This window comes from Chaetura pelagica, unplaced genomic scaffold (assembly GCF_000747805.2).
Source record: "Chaetura pelagica isolate M959 unplaced genomic scaffold, ChaPel_1.0 scaffold528, whole genome shotgun sequence".
NCBI lineage: Eukaryota > Metazoa > Chordata > Aves > Apodiformes > Apodidae > Chaetura > Chaetura pelagica.
In genome coordinates, this window is record NW_009954306.1 from 125640 (window position 1) to 144577 (window position 18938).

The 18938-nt window shown below is 49.4% G+C and overlaps 1 protein-coding gene across 1 annotated transcript in view; it reads left to right on the forward strand.

The window, feature by feature from the left end:
- The first annotated feature begins 2311 nt into the window (after positions 1-2311).
- LOC104394349 (tetraspanin-15-like) overlaps positions 2312-18938 on the forward strand; it is a 35056-nt gene continuing 18429 nt past the window's right edge. Inside the window, exons 1-4 of the mRNA XM_010003933.1 lie at positions 2312-2398; positions 5629-5814; positions 12786-12860; positions 15952-16047. Of these exons, the coding sequence (XP_010002235.1) occupies positions 2312-2398; positions 5629-5814; positions 12786-12860; positions 15952-16047 (444 nt within the window). The remainder of the gene's footprint in view (positions 2399-5628; positions 5815-12785; positions 12861-15951; positions 16048-18938) is intronic.

Below are 18938 nucleotides of genomic sequence, written 5' to 3' on the forward strand. Positions count from 1 at the left end.
CCCTCAGATGGTTGGAGACTCCCCTAGTTTTGGCCACTGGTTGATGTTCAGGGGTTTAAGTGGTCCCAGTTGGTCCTGAGTGTTAAACACCAGCTGAGTCATTTCTTCCTGCAGTTAATGATTGCCCAGGCCTGTCGCTGCCAGCAGCCACAGCATGTTAATGATTGAAACCCATAAACAGGGCCTTGCTCATTCCCCTTGTGCAAAGCCACCCCATGACCTTCTCCCAGCTCCAGCACTATCCCCAGAGAGGGGAGGGGGGTTCATTTGGGAATAAACCCCACCCTGTTCCCACCTCTCTTCCCCACTCCCCTGTACCCTGTGAACATCCTGTCAAAGTGATGTTAAACAGAGCAGAGTTTCAGGTCCTGCTTCAAGTGGGAGGGCAGAAGTTATTCCTCTCAACATGAAGCTTTGAAACATTAAGCTTCTCATCAGAGAAGATAGTGATAGGACCAGGGGTGATGGTTTTAAACTGAGAGAAGGGAGATTTAGGTGAGATATTAGGAAGAAATTCTTCACTTTGAGGGTGGTGAGGAACTGGGATGGGTTGCCCAGGGAGGTTGTTGATGCCCCATCCCTGGAGGTTTTGAAGGCCAGGTTGGACAAAGTTTTGTGCAACCTGGTCTAGTGGTTCCCTGCTCATGGCAGGGGGGTTAGAACTGGACGATCTTTAAGGTCCCTTCCAACCTTAATGATTCTATGAAAAAGCTTTCCCTGTGTCCAGCAGGGACATGATCCAGCCACTAAAGTAATGTTAGTATCAATAAAGGGATGATTTAAGGTTGGCTCCTGCCTGCTCATCTCTGAGTGCATCTTTGTAGGTGCAAGCAGCAAAGCATCTGTATGCAGGGGAGTGTTTGTTCTTTATGATCTCTTTTAGAAAAGAGAGTATGAGATCAAATTTTATTCCCTTGGAAAAAAAAATAAAATTTAAAGATCTCTGAACATCTAGTGAAAGGGTTTGAGGCAGTTGGGGCAAGTGCTGAATTCCTGCTCCTGCAGGTGGGAGCTGGGAGAGGGACTTGATGCTGCTTTTTCTGTGAATTAATGAATTTTGAAGGGGAATAAAAGGTCCTGATTAATATTTGGGACTGGAAATCCCTCCCAGGCCAAGGTCTGAGTGACAGCAGAAATTGGTGGGAAGCAAAGTTCTCTTTTCCTGAGGTTGTATAGAAGCAACTGCAGAGTTTTCTTGCTCTTCCCATCCCTGCAGGCACAAATCTGGTGGCTTTTTTTAGCATACAGCCTCGTTAAGTGCTTGTGGAATATGGGTGTTAATTACTGGCTGATGGGGAACTGGGGCTGGGGAAGAGCCCAGTGACCACGTTCTGGCCTGGTTTATACTGCTGGAGGTTTGGGGATTGTCTGTGATTCAGTGGAGAAGGGGAGAGAGCCTGAAATGACTGAAAAAACCTTGGATGAACTCCAGTTTTAGGGTGAATCATTCTCCTCAACACGGCTTCAAATGAATGTGGAAGTTTTAGGCAACGTTGAGTGTTATCTTCACTTAAGTCTGGTGTAAATCTGGTGCTTGGGACATCCCCTGGCTGTGGCACTACCTGGTTTTGCAGGGAAATGCTGAATCTCCCTTGTTGTTTGGCACACAAAGTTGGTTTCTGAATAGAAGTGAACAAAGTGTATTTTATAAATGGTTGAATGCACAGAAGGTTGGTCACCAATCACCAGGATTGTTGTGTGCAAGGGGTCTGGACATGAGGAGGGAATTCTTTGTTGTGAGGGTGGTGAGAGCCTGGCCCAGGTTGGGCAGGGAAGCTGTGGCTGCCCCATCCCTGGGGGTGTTGAAGGGCAGGTTGGATGGGGCTTGGAGCAGCCTGGGCTGGTGGGAGGTGTCCCTGCCCATGCAGGGGGTTGGATCTGGATGATCTTTCAGGTCCCTTCCCAGCCACACCAGTCTGGGATTCCATGATTTGGGGCTGCCCCTTCCCCCGGGCTGGCTGCAGGATGCCCACGGGCTCTTCCAGAACCCCAGCAAGGGCAGGAAGCCCCGGTTGCAACGTGTTTGTTTAAAAATCGGCTGCAGACCCACTAGCCCGCCCGGCTGGGGACTCATTGTTGGAGTCAACCCATGCAAAGCGGAGCTCCGGGCTGCTCGGGGCTCAGGAAAGGGTTAACAGGGTGAACGCCGGCGGCTCTTTTCGCTGCCTCCTTCCCTCTCCGCTCCTGCCAGGCGGAAGTTGGAGCCAGCAGCTCAAGTTCAAGGCTCTCCCGTGTGGATGGGTGTGCTTTTCCAGCTCGGGAAAGGAGGGCAGGAGGCGGGAGGGTCCCCCCGCTCACCGCAGCGACCACGATGGCTCAGACCTCCCAGTGCCGAAATTCCCACCTCTATTACTACATCATCAAATTCTCTCTCTCCACCTACGCCACCCTCTTCTCGGTAGGTGCTCCAGCTGCTGTTTCTGTCCTTCCCGCTGTCCCCATCCCCCTCCTGCCCTCACCACATCGCCCACCCCCCCCTCCATGGTTGGGTTTTGTTTTGCTTTGTCTAAATGGTAGAATCCCAGATGGTTTGGGTGGGAAGGGACCTGAAAGATCTTCTAGATCCAACCCCCTGCATGGGCAGGGACACCTCCCACCAGCCCAGGTTGCTCCAAGCCCCATCCAACCTAAATTTTCCCATCTAAGGCGTCAAATCCCAGCGGGAAAACCCAGTGCTGTGAAGCTGCTTCTAGCTGGGGCCAGAAATGGGCAATCTTGGGTGAAACACCAGGTTTTGGTGAATTTAAGAGCACCTCCCTGGGACTGCTCATCCCCTGAGTTGCTTTTGGCAAATCCCTCATGTCCCGATCTAAGGCTTTTGGAGCATAAACATGGGATTGTTGTGTTTCCACCTCCCAAGCCCCCGTTGCCAGCAGGTCCCCCCTGCCTCTCTCAGCCTTCGTGTCATTCCACAGGGACAAGGTACAAAAGCTGACACCGGGTGACAGGTATTTTAGCCAGATTGGTTGTTTTAAGAGTCGTTTTAAGAGTAATTTTAACTATTTTGAAGCAATTTTGAATCCCTGCACTCGGGGTGAGGCTTCCCCAGCACCTGGGAGCACGTGTTGGAGCAGGGGAGGGGGGAAGCAAGAGATTCCCTGTCCTTTTAGGCTCTGTGCATCCTCAGCTAATGTGTGAGATGTGATGTTAGCACCTTCCTAGGGTTAATCTTGTATAATCCAGTCCAAATTTCGAAATATTTTCTCCTGAGGGATCATTAATCCTCTTTACCCCATGCCCAGTTGCCTGCCAGGTGTGGATGTGTCTCGTCGTGTAAGTGTCATTGCAGAAATAGTTGCATGAGTTCCCAGGCAGGCTGGAGATGATGAACAGGGTTACAAACAGAGTTGGAAAATGCTTTTAATTTCCCTATTTATTTAATATTTAGAGTGAATGAGCTCGTTGGGATGGCAGTGCACAGCCTGACTGGTTGGTTGTCTCACCAGACAGAATGATCTGTGCCCACCCCAGGGCATGGATGAAAATAAGGAAAAAGGGTGGGTTTTTTTGGTAGAATATCTTGCTGGTTTTCCTTGCGACTTGTGAGGAGGAAGGCTCTCAAGAGGAGAGGAAACTCAAATATCTCCCAGGGGGATGGCCAGGACCCTCCCACTGCACCCAGGGAGACCAACAAAAATCCAGATTTCTTAACCCATTTGTGGCTGTGCTTGGAGTTGTTGGGTAAAGACACTGCAGTAGTTTTTTACTTGGGAAATTAATCAGTGGGAAAAAGAGTTACTGTGGTTCTGGTTTCTCTGAAGAGCGGAGTAGTGCTTGGTTTGAGGTTTCCTTAAATGCCTTTAAGCAGCTGAAGGGATGTGGAAGAAGGGCTGGGGTTTTTATTCCCAGCTGATCGGAACTCAGGTCACAGCTGCTCTGAACTTTGGGATGAACTGGCACAGTCTCTGTGACAGATGCTTATTAATTGCTGGGGCCTTTGGGAAGGACTCCATGGGGCATCATGAGGGGTTCACCAGCAGGAAGAGACTTGGTAACTTCCATGTGACTGGAAAATATCTTCAAAAAAGCTGCTTTAAATCTCTCCAACCCAGCTTCCCTTCAGCCCTGGGCCTGTGCTCGTGTGTCACAGAGTCACAGTGGTGGGGTGGGAAGGGACCTCTGGAGATCATCCACCCAACCCCTGCCAGAGCAGGGTCACCTCCAGCAGGTCCCACAGGAACACCTCCAGCTGGGGTTGGGATGTCTCCAGAGAAGGAGCCTCCACAGCCTCTCTGGGCAGCCTGGCCCAGGGCTCTGCCACCCTCCCAGGGCAGCAGCTCTTCCTCACGTTTAGGTTGACCCTCCTGTGCTCCAGCTTGTGTCCGTTGCCCCTTGTTGGTGATTGTCCCATGGAATCCATAGGGATCACAAAGCTCCAACCAGCTTTTCAGCTGCCTGACCTACTTCTCTCCTCATTTGCAAATCTCGCCGCCGTGTTAATTCAGTGATGCTGCTGAACCCTTCAAAGCCTCATCAACCAGACGTGACCAGGGCTGCCTTTCTGCCCAAATGCACTTGATCAAAGATGATTGTGTGGGACGTTCCTGCTTGCACTGAACAAAGGCTTTGAAACTTTAAACACCCAAGTAAAAATCCAGTGCACTAAGATTTGAGTTGGTTCCCAGCAAAGAGTCAGAAAAGGTTTTTGGGGTGAGATGCATCATGATTTTCTAGCACAGGTTTGTCCCAGCCTGCTGAAAACTGGATCTAGTGCTGCTAGATCCTTCCCATGCAATGAAAGCATTTATTTATAGGTGGAAAAATCATAAAATGAGTGTGGGATAAGGCAGAAAGTGACTTGAAAGCAAACATGGAGCAAAGGGTAGAGAAGTTTGAGCATTGTGGGTTGGACCAGCTGGTTTGATATGGGTGGGTTTAGTCCTCATTGTTGAGGATTCAGCAGAGAACAGATTTGAAGTTTCCTTTTCAAGAAGAAAGGCTGCTTTCCTTTTCCTGCTCTTCCCATAAGATTGAAAACAGCTCTTTGAGTTGACCCTCCTGAAAGTGTATTAGTTTATATCCAAGTACTGTTGGAGTGAAGCATTATATGATCATAGAATCATGGGATGTTTTGGGTTGGAATGGACATTAAAGATCATCTAAATCCAGCCCCCTGCATGGGCAGGGACACCTCCCACCAGCCCAGGCTACTCCAAGCCCCATCCAACCTGCCCTTCAACACCCCCAGGGATGGGGCAGCCACAGCTTCCCTGCCCAACCTGGGCCAGGCTCTCACCACCCTCACACCAAAGAATTCCCTCCTCATCTCCAACCTCCATCTCCCTCTCCCAGTTTTCATCCATCCCACTCATCCCATCCCTCCCTGCCCTTGTCCCAAGTCCCTCCCCAGCTTTCCTGGAGCCCCTTCAGGCACTGGAAGCTGCTTTAAGGTCTCCCTGGAGCCTTCTCTCCTCCAGGCTGAACACCCCAACTCTCCCAGCCTGGCTTCAGAACAGAGCTGCTCCAGCCCTTGGATCATCTCCCTGGCTCCTCTGGACTCTCCAGGAGCTCCATGTCCTTGTGTTGGGGCTCCAGAATTGGACACCACTAAAAAAACTGCTACTCTCCCTCAAGGCCTTTGCTTTCTCTCCATTGGAATCTGAATCCCATCCTGTGCTTCCCTTGCAGATCCTTGGCCTCGTGATCCTGTGCGTTGGGATTTACGCCGAAGTGGAAAGGCAAAAACACAAAACCTTGGAAGGGATCTTCCTGGCTCCAGCCATCATCCTTCTCCTGCTGGGTGTCACCATGTTTGGTGTCTCCTTCGTGGGCATGGTGGGGAGCCTCAGGGACAACCGGATGCTGCTGAAGATGGTAAGGCTATTCCCATGCTCTCTGTGCAGCCCTTGGGATGCTCTTGAGGACCCCAAGGAGAACAATTAACATATCCTAATGATTCACCACCAGGACCTGGAGCAACTCTGTGTCCCTTCCTGGATTTAAATACTTGCATGATGATATGAGGAGGAATTTCTTGACTGAAAGAGTGCTCAGGCCCTGGAGTAGGCTGCCTGGGGAGGTGGTGGATTCACCATCCCTGCAGGTGTTCCAAAAACATGTGAATGTGGCACTTCAGGACATGCTGTAATGGGCATAGGGTTGTTGTGGTGGTGTTTGTTTGGTGGTTGCTGTTTTTTCCCCTGGGTGGTTGGTTGGACTTGCTGATCTTGGAGGTCTTTTTCAACCGTGACAATTCTGTCATTCTGTGACTGCTCAGTGGTTCCTGCTCTGCTGTGAAGCCAGCAGAGGGATGTCGGGGGAGGATCTATTTAAATTGCAGAGCTGGCACCCTCATCTCCCTGTTATCCACAGCTGGATGCTCCAAACATCTGTGGGAAGCTCTGCTGCCTCCTCCTGAGGGAACACGGGAGTTATTTTTGGGGCTGAGATCCCATCTCTGGCAGAACAGTCTCCACCACTCAGTTTATTTTAGCTGTGTTGATGCCAGTAGAGAAGAGCTTCATCTTCTCTTGGAAGGGTTTTCTTAGCAGAGGGAAAAATTACCTGGGAAGTCCAAACTGGATGAGATCCAAGCCATCAGGGCAAAGGTGTTTGCTCCTAATGGAGAGAGTCCAGAGGAGCCAGGGAGATGATGGGAGGGCTGGAGGAGCTCTGCTCTGGAGCCAGGCTGGGAGAGTTGGGGTGTTCAGCCTGGAGAAGAGAAGGCTCCAGGGAGACCTTAGAGCCCCTGCCAGTGCCTGAAGGGGCTCCAGGAAAGCTGGGGAGGGGCTTGGGACAAGGGCAGGGAGGGATGGGATGAGGGGGATGGATTGAAACTGGGAGAGGGAGATGGAGGTTGGAGATGAGGAGGGAATTCTTTGGTGTGAGGGTGGTGAGAGCCTGGCCCAGGTTGGGCAGGGAAGCTGTGGCTGCCCCATCCCTGGGGGTGTTGAAGGGCAGGTTGGATGGGGCTTGGAGTAGCCTGGGCTGGTGGGAGGTGTCCCTGCCCATGCAGGGGGTGGGACTGGATGATCTTTCAGGTTCCTTCCAACCCGAACCATCCCATGATTCTTTGATCCCCTTCCTTTTCCCCCATCCAAAAATGATGCCCATGTTCCTGTGCACAGGAATTGCTGTGTTCATCTCACATGGCAGGCGTGAAGCTGCTTCTATCCATGGGGAGAAAAAGCCACCCAGAACTGGCAGGATTCTCTCTTTTTCTCAGCTGTGCCTGTTGCAGAATTGGTTCTGCTGACAACCTGTGAAACACACTTAATGAGCTTGGGTTTCTGTCCCTTGGGCTGCTCCAAGGATGAGATTTCCTCCCCTCTGATGTGCCAATTTTCCACTTCCAAAGGCAGTCAAGGTTGTGAAAACAAAGTATTAGCTGTGATTCTTGAGAATTAGCAGAGAAAGACAAATATTATCAGAAATTTGAAGGACTTATCCTTCTTTGGAAGAAGCCTAAATAGAATGAACTCAAGTCTGTGTAGCTTGAAAAGCAAACAAACCCCAAAGATGAAACGTTCTCCATGAGCACCTGGACTTCAGCTTTGGCAGAAAATTATTTCTAGAGATTCTAAAGAAACACAGAGTTCCCCACTAGCTCTGATGGACAGGGAAGAGAAGGTTGAGTGTTTGAGGTCTGAGTCCAGGCAAATTCTCACTGTTATCCTAGAATCCAAACAGAAAAAATGCAGGTGACAGGGAAGTAATGAAACAGTCATTTTTTAAGCAAACTATCAGGGCTATGAAACACCCCAAACATCACCCAGGTGGGATGTCTCTGGTCACCTGGACAAGGTGTCTCTGGCCACCCAGATGGGATGTTTCTGGGCACTCCCTTAGAGACTTTTCCAAACACAGGAGGTCAGGAGGCTGCTCTCAACCAGAGCAGATGGTACCTTCACTACAGCAGAGATGGGAAACCTCGTCTGCTCGTCACTCCACAACTTTCATGGAAAGCCCTGAATTTTCAGAAGTAATTTTGAAGGAGGCACATTGATTTGATAAAGGATGGGAGAGAGATGAGGGTCCAGGCCGGCCAAAGTAATCCAACTTCCCCATTTTTCTTTTCCATTGGGGGGAGCTTGTTGGGTTCCTCCTTTCCTGACAAAATTTGTCCCCCAGAGAAGGATTTGACCTTGGCTTTGTGGCAGCCAGAGACCAGCTGCAGCAGCAGCTCCTTTGGCCCTTCTGTGGGTGTTGTAGACTATCTAACCCCTAGAAATACATCTATAAATGTATAAGTGTATTTTTATACCTTTTCTGCTGTTTCCAAATGTTCAGCACCCTCCACCAGCTCCACCACTCACTTTATCTGCTATTATGTATTTTTACTCTCCAGGTTGATCCCACCAGGTGACTTCCCTGAGCTTGAAATGTGCTTTTTAAAATTTTTTTCCCCTCCCACCTCTCCAGCCCTGATTACATGTGTAAATAGAGAGAATAAAAGCTGGGAAATGGGAGATAGGTCAGATTGGAAGAGGGAAGTGGTTGGCAATCACAGAGCTATTGTGTGGATGGAGAATTGTCCTTCTCCTGAGAAGATAAATTCCCCCTCCAAGAGAGGCAGCTCCTACAGTGATTTGAAGCTTAGGGACCCTGAATAAAAGCAATCAGGATGTGTGAAGGAGCCACTTGGAGGGCTGAGCTGATGCAAGCAGCTGGGTTTTTTTTTCTCCAATTGTGTGGAAAAAGGGGTAAAAAAACAGGCAGGAAACCTCCAGTGCTGTGTAGAGCATCCTCTGCCCCATCCCCAGCATGAATTCATGACCCTAGAGCAGCCACTTGAAATCAGTTTGAAGTCAAAGGAGGTGAAAATACCAGTAAGTGGCACTTTCCCCTTGTTTTGATTTTCGGTTTGGAAGAATTGGGTGGATCATGAATGTTTTGGGGCCTCGTTCCTTGTGCACTTGGATATTTGACTCATGGTTTCTGGGAAACCTCTTGGTTGAGAGCAGAGGAGATCTGCATGGAGAACCCAGCTCAGCCATCTGCCCCAGGGTGTGCTCACTTCCAGGCCAGCTGCAAAGAATTTCTTGAGTATTTGCAGTTAAAAAGGCTTTGGGATGAACTGAAAAGTTCCATGTGAACCCCTGAGCTGACCTCGGGGATTGCAGGAGTTTGGGGAGAATATGGGCTGGTTTGGGGCTTGCAAAGTTTGCAGCTGCAAGGGGGTTTTGCTGTCCCTGCAAAATGAATGAGGGAGAACCAGGTGGTTTGGGATGCAGCAAAAATATGGGGGATATTTATGGGCAAGACAGAGATTCCCTTCCCAAAAATAAAGTATTGAGCAATTTCCAGCTGAGATGGGATTTGAGCATCATCTCCTTTGGGCTGGTTTTCTGTTGTTTCTCCTCTCATGGAAGATGAAGAAGAGGAAGAAATACCCCTTCTGCTTTAGCTCTGTTGTATGTGGGTTTTCCTATGGCTAAGAGGCAGGTTTTGGAGAAGCTGTTGCAGGTTTTGGTTGCAAAAAGAGCAGGTGTTGGAGGGCAGGACCAACCCATCCCCACCAAAGCACAGGGAGTTCCAAACCAGGGCAGCAGGGATGCTCTTTAAGCACTGAACGGGTAGGTTAGGTTATGGTAGAGGGGTATAGGTTATGGTTGGACTTGATGATCTTCAAGATCCCTTCCAACCAGGATGATTTTATGATTCTGTGATTCTCTGGCAGCCTGGTGGGATGGATAACACATCCAGTGCTCTGGAAGAACTTGGTAAATAAAACAAAGCTTCTTCTGGTTACAGGTTTGCAACAAGTAAATCTTCTAAACTGGAAGAGGGAGCTGGAGGTTGGAGATGAGGAGGGAATTCTTTGGTGTGAGAGTGGTGAGAGCCTGGCCCAGGTTGGGCAGGGAAGCTGTGGCTGCCCCATCCCTGGGGGTGTTGAAGGGCAGGTTGGATGGGGCTTGGAGCAGCCTGGGCTGGTGGGAGGTGTCCCTGCCCATGCAGGGGATTGGATCTACATGATCTTTCAGGTCCTTCCAACCCAAACCATTCCATGATTCCAGGAACGGATGCTGGGGAGACACAAATAAGGCTGAGGAGAGAATTTTTGTAGAGTCCCAGGTGCTATTAATAACACAGAAGTGTTTTAATCTCCATTAAGAGTTTCCAGGGAATTGCCTGCTGCTCATTGAAGGATTGAGCTGTTGAAGAATTTATTTTCCTGATTGAGAGGAAAGCAACAGGCAGAGAAATCTTTGGGAAGAGGTGAAATTGGATTGCTTGGCCCCTCAAACTCTGGAATAAATTGGATGTGAAAGGAGCCATCACTCAGGGAGCTGGATGGAGGAGGGGAACTAAGAGGAACATCCATCCCTGTTCATAAAAACCTCCTGTTCTTTGGGTTTTTGAGGCCATGAGCGTGTTCTGCTACAGCATCTGTCTTGGTCTAGTGATTGGAGCAAAGGGTAGTTGGACTGTAGCCAAGGAAGGGTTAAGAGCAGCCAAAAATGAACCATATTTCAGACTATAAAAGCCCCAAAGGGTGGAAAAAGGGGGACTTGGGCAGGACTGGGGAGCAGATTTGGTCTTCAAAGGGGCAGAGCAGGTGTCTTGAGAGACGTGGGGATAGGGTTGGTCCTGAGATGTGGGGGATGGACCACACCACATGCCCAGAGCACTTGGGGTTTGGGGTTTTTTTTGCCAGGCTACTAGACCTTTTGGGACTAAAACCAGCCTTGTTGGTTATTTAGCTCATGAAGCATAAAGGAAATGTGCATTTTGACTTCAGGCTTAGCAGATGTTTGGGTGAAACCCAGAGAAGGGTAGGTATGAGCTCCAGCTTGGGTGGGTGGGCAGGAGAGCAACCTGGCCTAGTGGGAGGTGTCCCTGCCCCTGCAGGGGGCTGGAGCTAGATGATCCTTAAGGCCCCTTCCCACCCAACCCGTTTCATGGCTCCATGGTGCATGAGGAAAATCATGCCCTGAGCAGAGAGGGTTGTTGCTGAATTACTAAAACCAAAGATGCTCCACAGAGTCTTTTCATCTGGGCTTTGTTGTCCTCGTTTAATCTGTGTAGGAGACATTCCTGACAGATTTTTGGGGTGAGTTTTTTGGCTTCAAAGCATCTGTGAAAGCTGCTTTTACGTGAGAATAACCAATTATTTGGGTTTTCAGAGGAAGGGGCTGCATGTGAGTGTCTTTCCAGAAGAAAAGGAGACCTTTAGAAAGGGCCACTCAGGGTGGGAGAGAAGCTCTAAGGTGTCATTAGGAAGAAATGGTTCTTTCAAAGCACAACTTGAAAGTTTCCATTTGGGGACAAAAGCAACTGTTTTTGTTGCTTTGGTGCCTTATTTGGTCCCATTTATGAAGAGGGAACAAGCAGTTCCCTCTCTGGATGCCCAAAAAGAAGGTGAGACCCGAGGAGCACCATCCTGTGGGTGCAAACCCAGGGGGATTTGTTCTTTATAGGAAGAGAAATGAAATGATACAAGTTTATTTTCATCTTGGGGATGGAAAATTGAGATAATTTTTTTTTCCATCCCTTCCTGACCTGGGGCTGCTTTTAGGCTCTTAGTTCCAAACCCTTCCCTTGTGGGGCTCCTTGGCTCCTTCACAGCTTCAAGATGGATAAAAATGCCATGTTATTTGGAAGGGTTATTTGCATGGATGCAGAATGAGCCAGTTCCCACAGGGGTTTAATGGTGACTAGAGCCTGGAATGAGAATTAAATTATCTCCACCCTTTGCAGAGGGGGGATTTTGATCCCCTCTGTTCCTCTCTGATTCAGCTTCCTCCTGAAGCAACCCCACTTTGCATATCAGCCCTGCCCAGGAGACAACAGGTGCTTGATTAATTGTACTCCTTAATTATCAGAATTCCTTGCCTAATTAGCCCAGGCCCATTATGAGCTGGTTTAGTTGGTGATGGAAACACTGCTCCTCCAGTGGGAGCCTTCCAGTTGGCTCTTAGCAGTTCAGCCCAGTACAGAAGTCATTCTTGGGTGGTTCATTCCAAACCTAGTTGGTTTGGGGCACCACGTATGTATTTTTACTGCAGCACCACTTTGGTTCTGCTGAGTCTGGGCAGCAATTTCTGGGCCTGCAGTTCCCTGCCTTGGTAAATTCATGGTCAATGTGAATTTTGTGGGAATAAATTACCTTCCCCCCCTCTTTAACTTGCTTTTGGATTTTTAGCTCATTTCCACCTTCCTTTTCCTGGTGAGCCTCCAGAGGTGCTAATGGAGGCAGCTTTTGGGGAGACAAGTGGGAGCTGAGCAGAGCTTTGCTCTCCATCCTCTGGGATGTGATGCCTAATGGGACCTCTCAGAGGGACAAAAGCATTAGGAGACTGATGGTTGTTGCTTCAAGAACCTCAGACCTTCTAGTTTAACTTGTTTGCTCCATCAAGACATGGATCTCCAGCCTCAATGTGTTGCCACATTGGAATTGGGTTATGGTTGGACTTGATGATCTTAAGGCTCTTTTCCAACTAGAGGCATGAGTTAGTGCCCAGCCTCTGGGCCATGGATCATTTTCCATTGGATGCTCAGTTTGGAAATGTTGGTGTTCAAACAAACACCAGCATCTCCACACCTGGATTGACCCAGAGATGTTTGCTCCACTGCATCCGTCTTTCCCTTTTCCCTGTGCACAATTTGGCCCTTCAAATTGCATCTGGTTTCTTTCTGCCCTCCTTCCCCTCCTTCTTCTCCCTTCCAGCTGCTTCCTCTGTTGGAACCAAGATCTTTGGAAGAGATTTGCAGCTCCCTGGGGAGCTCATCATTTGATTTTGAGGTGTTTCACAGCAGCTCTTGTTCTCCAGGTCTCCCATGTTGCAGTTCCTCACTGACAGCCTGACCTGGAGCAGGGCTAATCCTTCCCTTTCTCTTTCCAGTTCTTCTGGGTCCTTCTGGTGATCTTCCTCACAGAGCTGCTGCTGCTCTTCATTGAAATAATCTTTGAGAACAAGGTGGGTGCAATCAGGAACCCTTTGGTGACAAACTGCAGCCCTGTGTGGCATCAGGGAGGAGAAACCTCAAGTATCTGTTCATGTAGACCCTGACAACAAAAGGTGTTCATTGCTCTTGCTCTTCTGGGACTGCCCATCATGCTCTGGAGCTGGGATGGATCTCCACCACCACCCAGAGCCCCTGCTCCCAAAAACCTGGTGGGTTTTCTTTCTTAAGGACTCATGAAGCTCCTCCCCTCAATTCCATTAACCCCTGGCCTGTGTTTGAGTTCTAGTTGAGCCAGTGAGATGGTAAATGCTTCCACCAGATGTCCTTACTGGCCACCCACCTTCTGTTGAAGAAACTCTGCCATCTTCAATTTAATCTTACCCTTGTGCTCCATCACAGGAGTAAATAGCCAACCCCAGTCTCTGCTGGCTCAATGAATGGCCAAGCCAGGAGAGCAACAGCTGAAACACCCACTTCCAGGCTCTGAAAATCAATTTCCCTTTGCCCAAACAGCTTGATGCTTTTGAAAACCCACCAAGGTGGGCTATAGGGTGGTGAGCCCCAAAGGCAGGTTGGGTTTGGAAGTTATGGGTTTGGTGAGCCCCAGAGGCACATTGGGGTTGGAGGTCATGTGCTGGGTGAGCCCCAGAGTCGAAGGGTAGCAATGGGGGAGGACATTACTTTTTTGGGAGCTGCAGCCAGCTCCATCTAGCAGCTTCCCAGAGCTCTCCAGTGCCTTCTGATCCCTGGAAAACCTGGTGCACCAGTGGAGAGACCTGCTTCACTGGGGAAAATCAGCTTCCTGGAGTCCACCTGTGAGCCTGAGCAGTGGTGCCCTGCAGGGACACAAGGCTGGTACTATCAGGGGCCTGGTGATTTGACTCCTGGATTGCTTGGGAACCACTAGTGTCTCAAAGATGCCTTAATTTAAATTGAACAGGCAATATCAAAACCTAATTAAAAATCAAACAATGATTTGTTTTTAATCTGACAAGCGATGAATCCAACTTGACCTGAAATTGGTTGGAGGCACAAATCTGCATTTGGAACAATGGTTGTTTATTAAACTTGTTAGGAACATTTTTTAATTGGATTTGGTATGAAATGAACAGAGATGAGGAAGGAATTTAGTGGCCTGAAAGCTACTGAGCATTGAAATGGTCTCTGTGGAGATGTAAATTGTGGAGATAGGAGGTTTGGTGTCCTGGAAAGGGAGGGGAAAGGTTTGGGAACCAGGACTTGAACCATTTAACCCTGATTTATTTCCCAACTTCAACTCAACATTTAATTCCAGCCTCCAGGCTGGTGTCTTCTCAGGGAGGGGGCAGGATGAGGCTGGGGGAAAACAAGCAGGAAATGGTAAAACCTGGTGGTGTCTCTAGCAGCATTTTTCATACCCTTCCCCAAGAGCAATTCCCTCCAGGTTTTCCAACCTGCTCCTCAGCTCTTGCAGCCTTTGTTTCCTGCTCTGACATCCCTTCATGTCTCTTTGCTTTTTTACTTTCTTCTCCCCGTTCCTGGTTTCCCCAACCTCTAATTTTCATGTCAAGGTGACACATGAAAACCATTTTCATCCCCCTCTTTCCCCTGCTTCTATCTCAGCTGAAAGTTCCTTTTTGCTTCATGAATGTTTCTGCTGTTTGGCAGGAGGCAAATGACAAACCTGTGCTGGGCTTTGAGGGGTACATTTCCAACCTCAGCTCCCAGCTTGGTAAGAAGCTTCCCAGGCATCTGGAAAATTAATTTCCCATTTCATTAGTGTTTCATGGGAAGGGCCTGATGTCTCCAAGTGTCCTCAGAGATAGGGCTGAAGGAGCAGCAGGGAGAGCTGCACTCTTCCCTTTCAGAGGACAATGGAAAGTGCCCAGGGAGTCACCATCCCTGGAGGTGTTTAAAAGTCATGTAGATGCGATGCTGAGGGACATGGGTTAGCAGGGGACTTGGTAGACTTGGGTTAATCATAGAACCATTGGATGGTTTGGGTTAGAAGGGACCTCAAAGATCATCCAGATCCAAACCCCTACATGGGCAGGGACACCTCCCACCAGCCCAGGCTGCTCCAAGCCCCATCCAACCTGCCCTTCAACCCCCCCAGGGATGGGGCAGCCACAGCTTCCCTGCCCAACCTGGGCCAGGCTCTCTCCACCCTCACACCAAAGAATTCCCTCCTCATCTCCAACCTCCATCTCCCTCTCCCAGTTTGCATCCATCCCCCTCATCCCATCCCTCCCTGCCCTTGTCCCAAGTCCCTCCCCAGCTTTCCTGGAGCCCCTTCAGGCACTGGCAGGTGCTCTAAGGTCTCCCTGGAGCCTTCTCTTCTCCAGGCTGAACCCCCCAACTCTCCCAGCCTGTCTCCAGAGCAGAGCTGCTCCAGCCCTCCCATCATTTCCCTGGCTCCTCTGGACTCTCTCCAGCAGCTCCATGTTGTTCTGATACTGGGGACTCCAGAACTAGACCCAGCCCTGCAGGGGGTCTCACAAGAGCTGAGAGTGACTTGATTGATGGTTGGACTTGGTGATCATGATGATCAAGTTGATCATGATGATCAAGTTAAGGGTGACTTGATTGATCATCATTAGGTCTTTTCCAACCTAAAAAATTCTATGATTCCATCAATTCCTGACAGATTTGTTGGGATTAGGAGCAGCTGAGGCCTCTGAGGTCCCTGCTCCTGCACAGAGCTCATCCCATGGATGAATCACTGGTGGTATTGGCTGTCACAACCCATGTCACCTCCTCCAACCTCTCCTAATGCAGCAGAACCCCCCCTGCAAGGGGTAAAACTCCTGTTGGTCAGTGGGATTGGAGGACTTGAGGAACCTTTCCAAGAAAGCACCTTCATCATTCAATTTAATAGGAAAAACTGGGTGGGTAAAGGTCCATGTGTCTACCTGCAGGAGATGGAGAGATGCTGTGGGATGCTGCTAACCCCAGAAGCTCCAAAATGAGGAATTTTGTCCCAAGAAATGGGCTTGTGTCAGAATGTAGGTTAAATTCTTGCTCCTGGTGGTGACGCTTCTTATGAATCCGTTACTTTTTGCCATGTTTTCCTGGTGCCTTTTCCAGGTGTGAGCTCTGGGGTCTGTGTTTTCCTCTCCTCAGATGAATGCAGTTCTCCACTCCAACATCCAGGAGGGCATCAGGCACTACTATGATGACCTTGACTTCAAGAACATCTTGGATTTTGTCCAAGAAAAGGTTTGGTTTTGGAGGGGTTGGGGCAGGGGGTGGCACTGGGGAAGGGTTTCATTCAATTTAATAGGAAAAACTGGGTGGGTAAAGGTCCATGTGTCTACCTGCAGGAGATGGAGAGATGCTGTGGGATGCTGCTAACCCCAGAAGCTCCAAAATGAGGAATTTTGTCCCAAGAAATGGGCTTGTGTCAGAATGTAGGTTAAATTCTTGCTCCTGGTGGTGACGCTTCTTATGAATCCGTTACTTTTTGCCATGTTTTCCTGGTGCCTTTTCCAGGTGTGAGCTCTGGGGTCTGTGTTTTCCTCTCCTCAGATGAATGCAGTTCTCCACTCCAACATCCAGGAGGGCATCAGGCACTACTATGACGACCTTGACTTCAAGAACATCTTGGATTTTGTCCAAGAAAAGGTTTGGTTTTGGAGGGGTTGGGGCAGGGGGTGGCACTGGGGAAGGGTTTGCTTGAGAAGTTCCTCAAGGAGTAGTTACTTCTGTGCCTCCTTGGAGCAGGATCTACCTAATGGAGCTTGATCTACCTTGAATATCTTGATCTTTCTTGGTTTGCACAGTTGTGCTGTGCTGCTCCCCAACTCCAAAGGCTCTCACATCTGTGCATTTTTTTCCCTATAAGGACAATCAAACATTGAAAGTCTCCCAAGGTGGTTTCCTCCACATTGGACAGTTTTAAGTCTCAGCTTGACAGGGGGCTGAGCAACCTCATCTCAACCTAGAAACGTTGGACCAGATGATCCTTGAGGTCCCTTCCAACCTGGCATTCCAAGTTTTTATGGTTTGACCTCCTAGCAAGAGCAGGAGCTTGGTGAGAACCTGCAGCTCATTGCTGTGAGGTTTTGATATGATTTCCAAACCAGGAACAGCAGCATAGTCAGTGGTTGAAATGTGGAATTGCTTCAACCTGAGGGCAGGAGCAGGGAGAAGCAAAGCAGAGGAGCAAGGTCCTGCACCTGGATGGAGCAACCAGAGATATCAATACAGGCTGAGGGAAGACATGCTTGAGAGCAGACCTCTGGAAAAAGACCTGGAGGTTCTAGTGGACCAAAAGCTGGACATGAGCCACCAATGTGCCCTCACAGCCCAGAAGGCCAGCAGCATCCTGGGCTGCATCAAGAGAAGAGTGGCCAGCAGATGGAGGGAGGTGACTTTGCCCTGGTGAGACCCCACCTGGAGTACTGCATCCAGCTCTGGAACCCCCAGCACAAAAAGGATGTGGACCTGTTGGAGGGTGTCCAGAGAGGCAAATGAGAATGATCCAAGGACTGGAGCAGCTCTCTGAAGGCAGGCTGAGGGAGCTGGGGTTGTTCAGCCTGGAGAAAAGACTCCAGGAGGACCTTCTCGTGACCTTCCAGTACCTGAAAGGGGCCTCTAAGAAGGCTGGGGAAGAGCTGCTCACAGGGCATGGAACAACAGGACAAGGGGTGATGGTTTAATGCTAGAAAAGGGTAGAGTTAAGTTGGACATGAGGAAAAAGTTCTTTAATATGAGGGTGGTGGATCAGTGACCAGGTTGCCTGAGGAGGTGATGGGGGTCCCATCCCTGGAGACATTCAAGGTCAGGCTTGATGGGGCTCTGAGCAATCTGTTCTAGTTGGAGATGTCCCTGCTTATTGTAGAGGGGTTGGACTAGGTGGTCTTCAGAGGTTCCTTCCAGCCCAAGACATTCTGTAGTTCTAAGATCTGCTTTTAAAAGAAGGGAAATTGTTTTTATGGGGTCTGAGCAGCCTGGTTCACTCTGGGAGGATGAGAACTTGCAGGCAGCTGGGGAAGATTGCATCCAGGCCTGCTGTTTGGATCAAACAAGCTGAGAGCAGCCTGTCCCCATCTTTTGTGGTTATCCTGGCCCTTTTCCTGCTGCCAAACCTTGTCTGTGCACAGGTGAGCTAGCACATGGCTTAGGCAGGTCAGGCAAACCCACACTGCCCTCCTTAGGGTTGGAATTTTGCCTAAACCCTGAGGTGATGCTTTCATAGGATCACAGGGGTGGGAAGGGAACTCTGAAGGTCATCAAGTCCAATCCCCCCTGCTGCAGCAGGAACACTCAGGGCAGATCCCACAGGAAACACGTCCAGTTGGGTCTTGGAAAATCTCCAGAGAAGGAGCCTCCACAACCTCTCTGAGCAGCCAACTAAACCCAGATGCCTTCACACCCTTAAACCTGTTCTCATACAGTGAAAATAACAAGGAATTATGATCCCAAGTGTAATATTTTTCCATTAACAGGATGATGGTGCAAATAATAGTTTTTACCTGTCGACACCTACTCGGTTTGGCTGCCTGAGAGTGAGTGGGTATTGAAAGCAAATTGCCCTGAAGAAAATAGTACTTATATGTTCTTATCACTCATTCTTTTCTGAACTCCTGCTGCAGCTCTTGGACGTGAGGCTGGAGACCAGGATGACTCAAAAGCCCAGGTTTGCCTCAAGTTCCTAACTGCAGCTCCCTGCTGTTCCTTCTCTTGATCTTTATTTAATGGTTTGCTGAGTACAGGTGGAGGAAGAGGGTTCAAACTGCTTGGCTGAGCACAGGATTTGAATTTCAAAGAGCTGCCAGGGCTGCGGGTCTTTTACAAACCTGAATGGCTCCAGACTCCTAGGAAAGCTGGAGGGATGGGGGTTTGTGCCTGCAAACCTCCCCCTTTCTGCTCGGGGAAGATTAAAGGCAGCTTTCCTCAGCATGGCTGCTTTGAGCCATTTGCTTTGAGGGTGAATGGTTTCATAGAATCATGGGATGGTTTGGGTTGAAGGGACCTTAAAGATCATCCAGTTCCAACCCCCTGCATGGGCAGGGACACCTCCCACCAGCCCAGGTTGCTCCAAGCCCCATCCAACCTGCCCTTCAACACCCCCAGGGATGGGGCAGCCACAGCTTCCCTGGGCAACC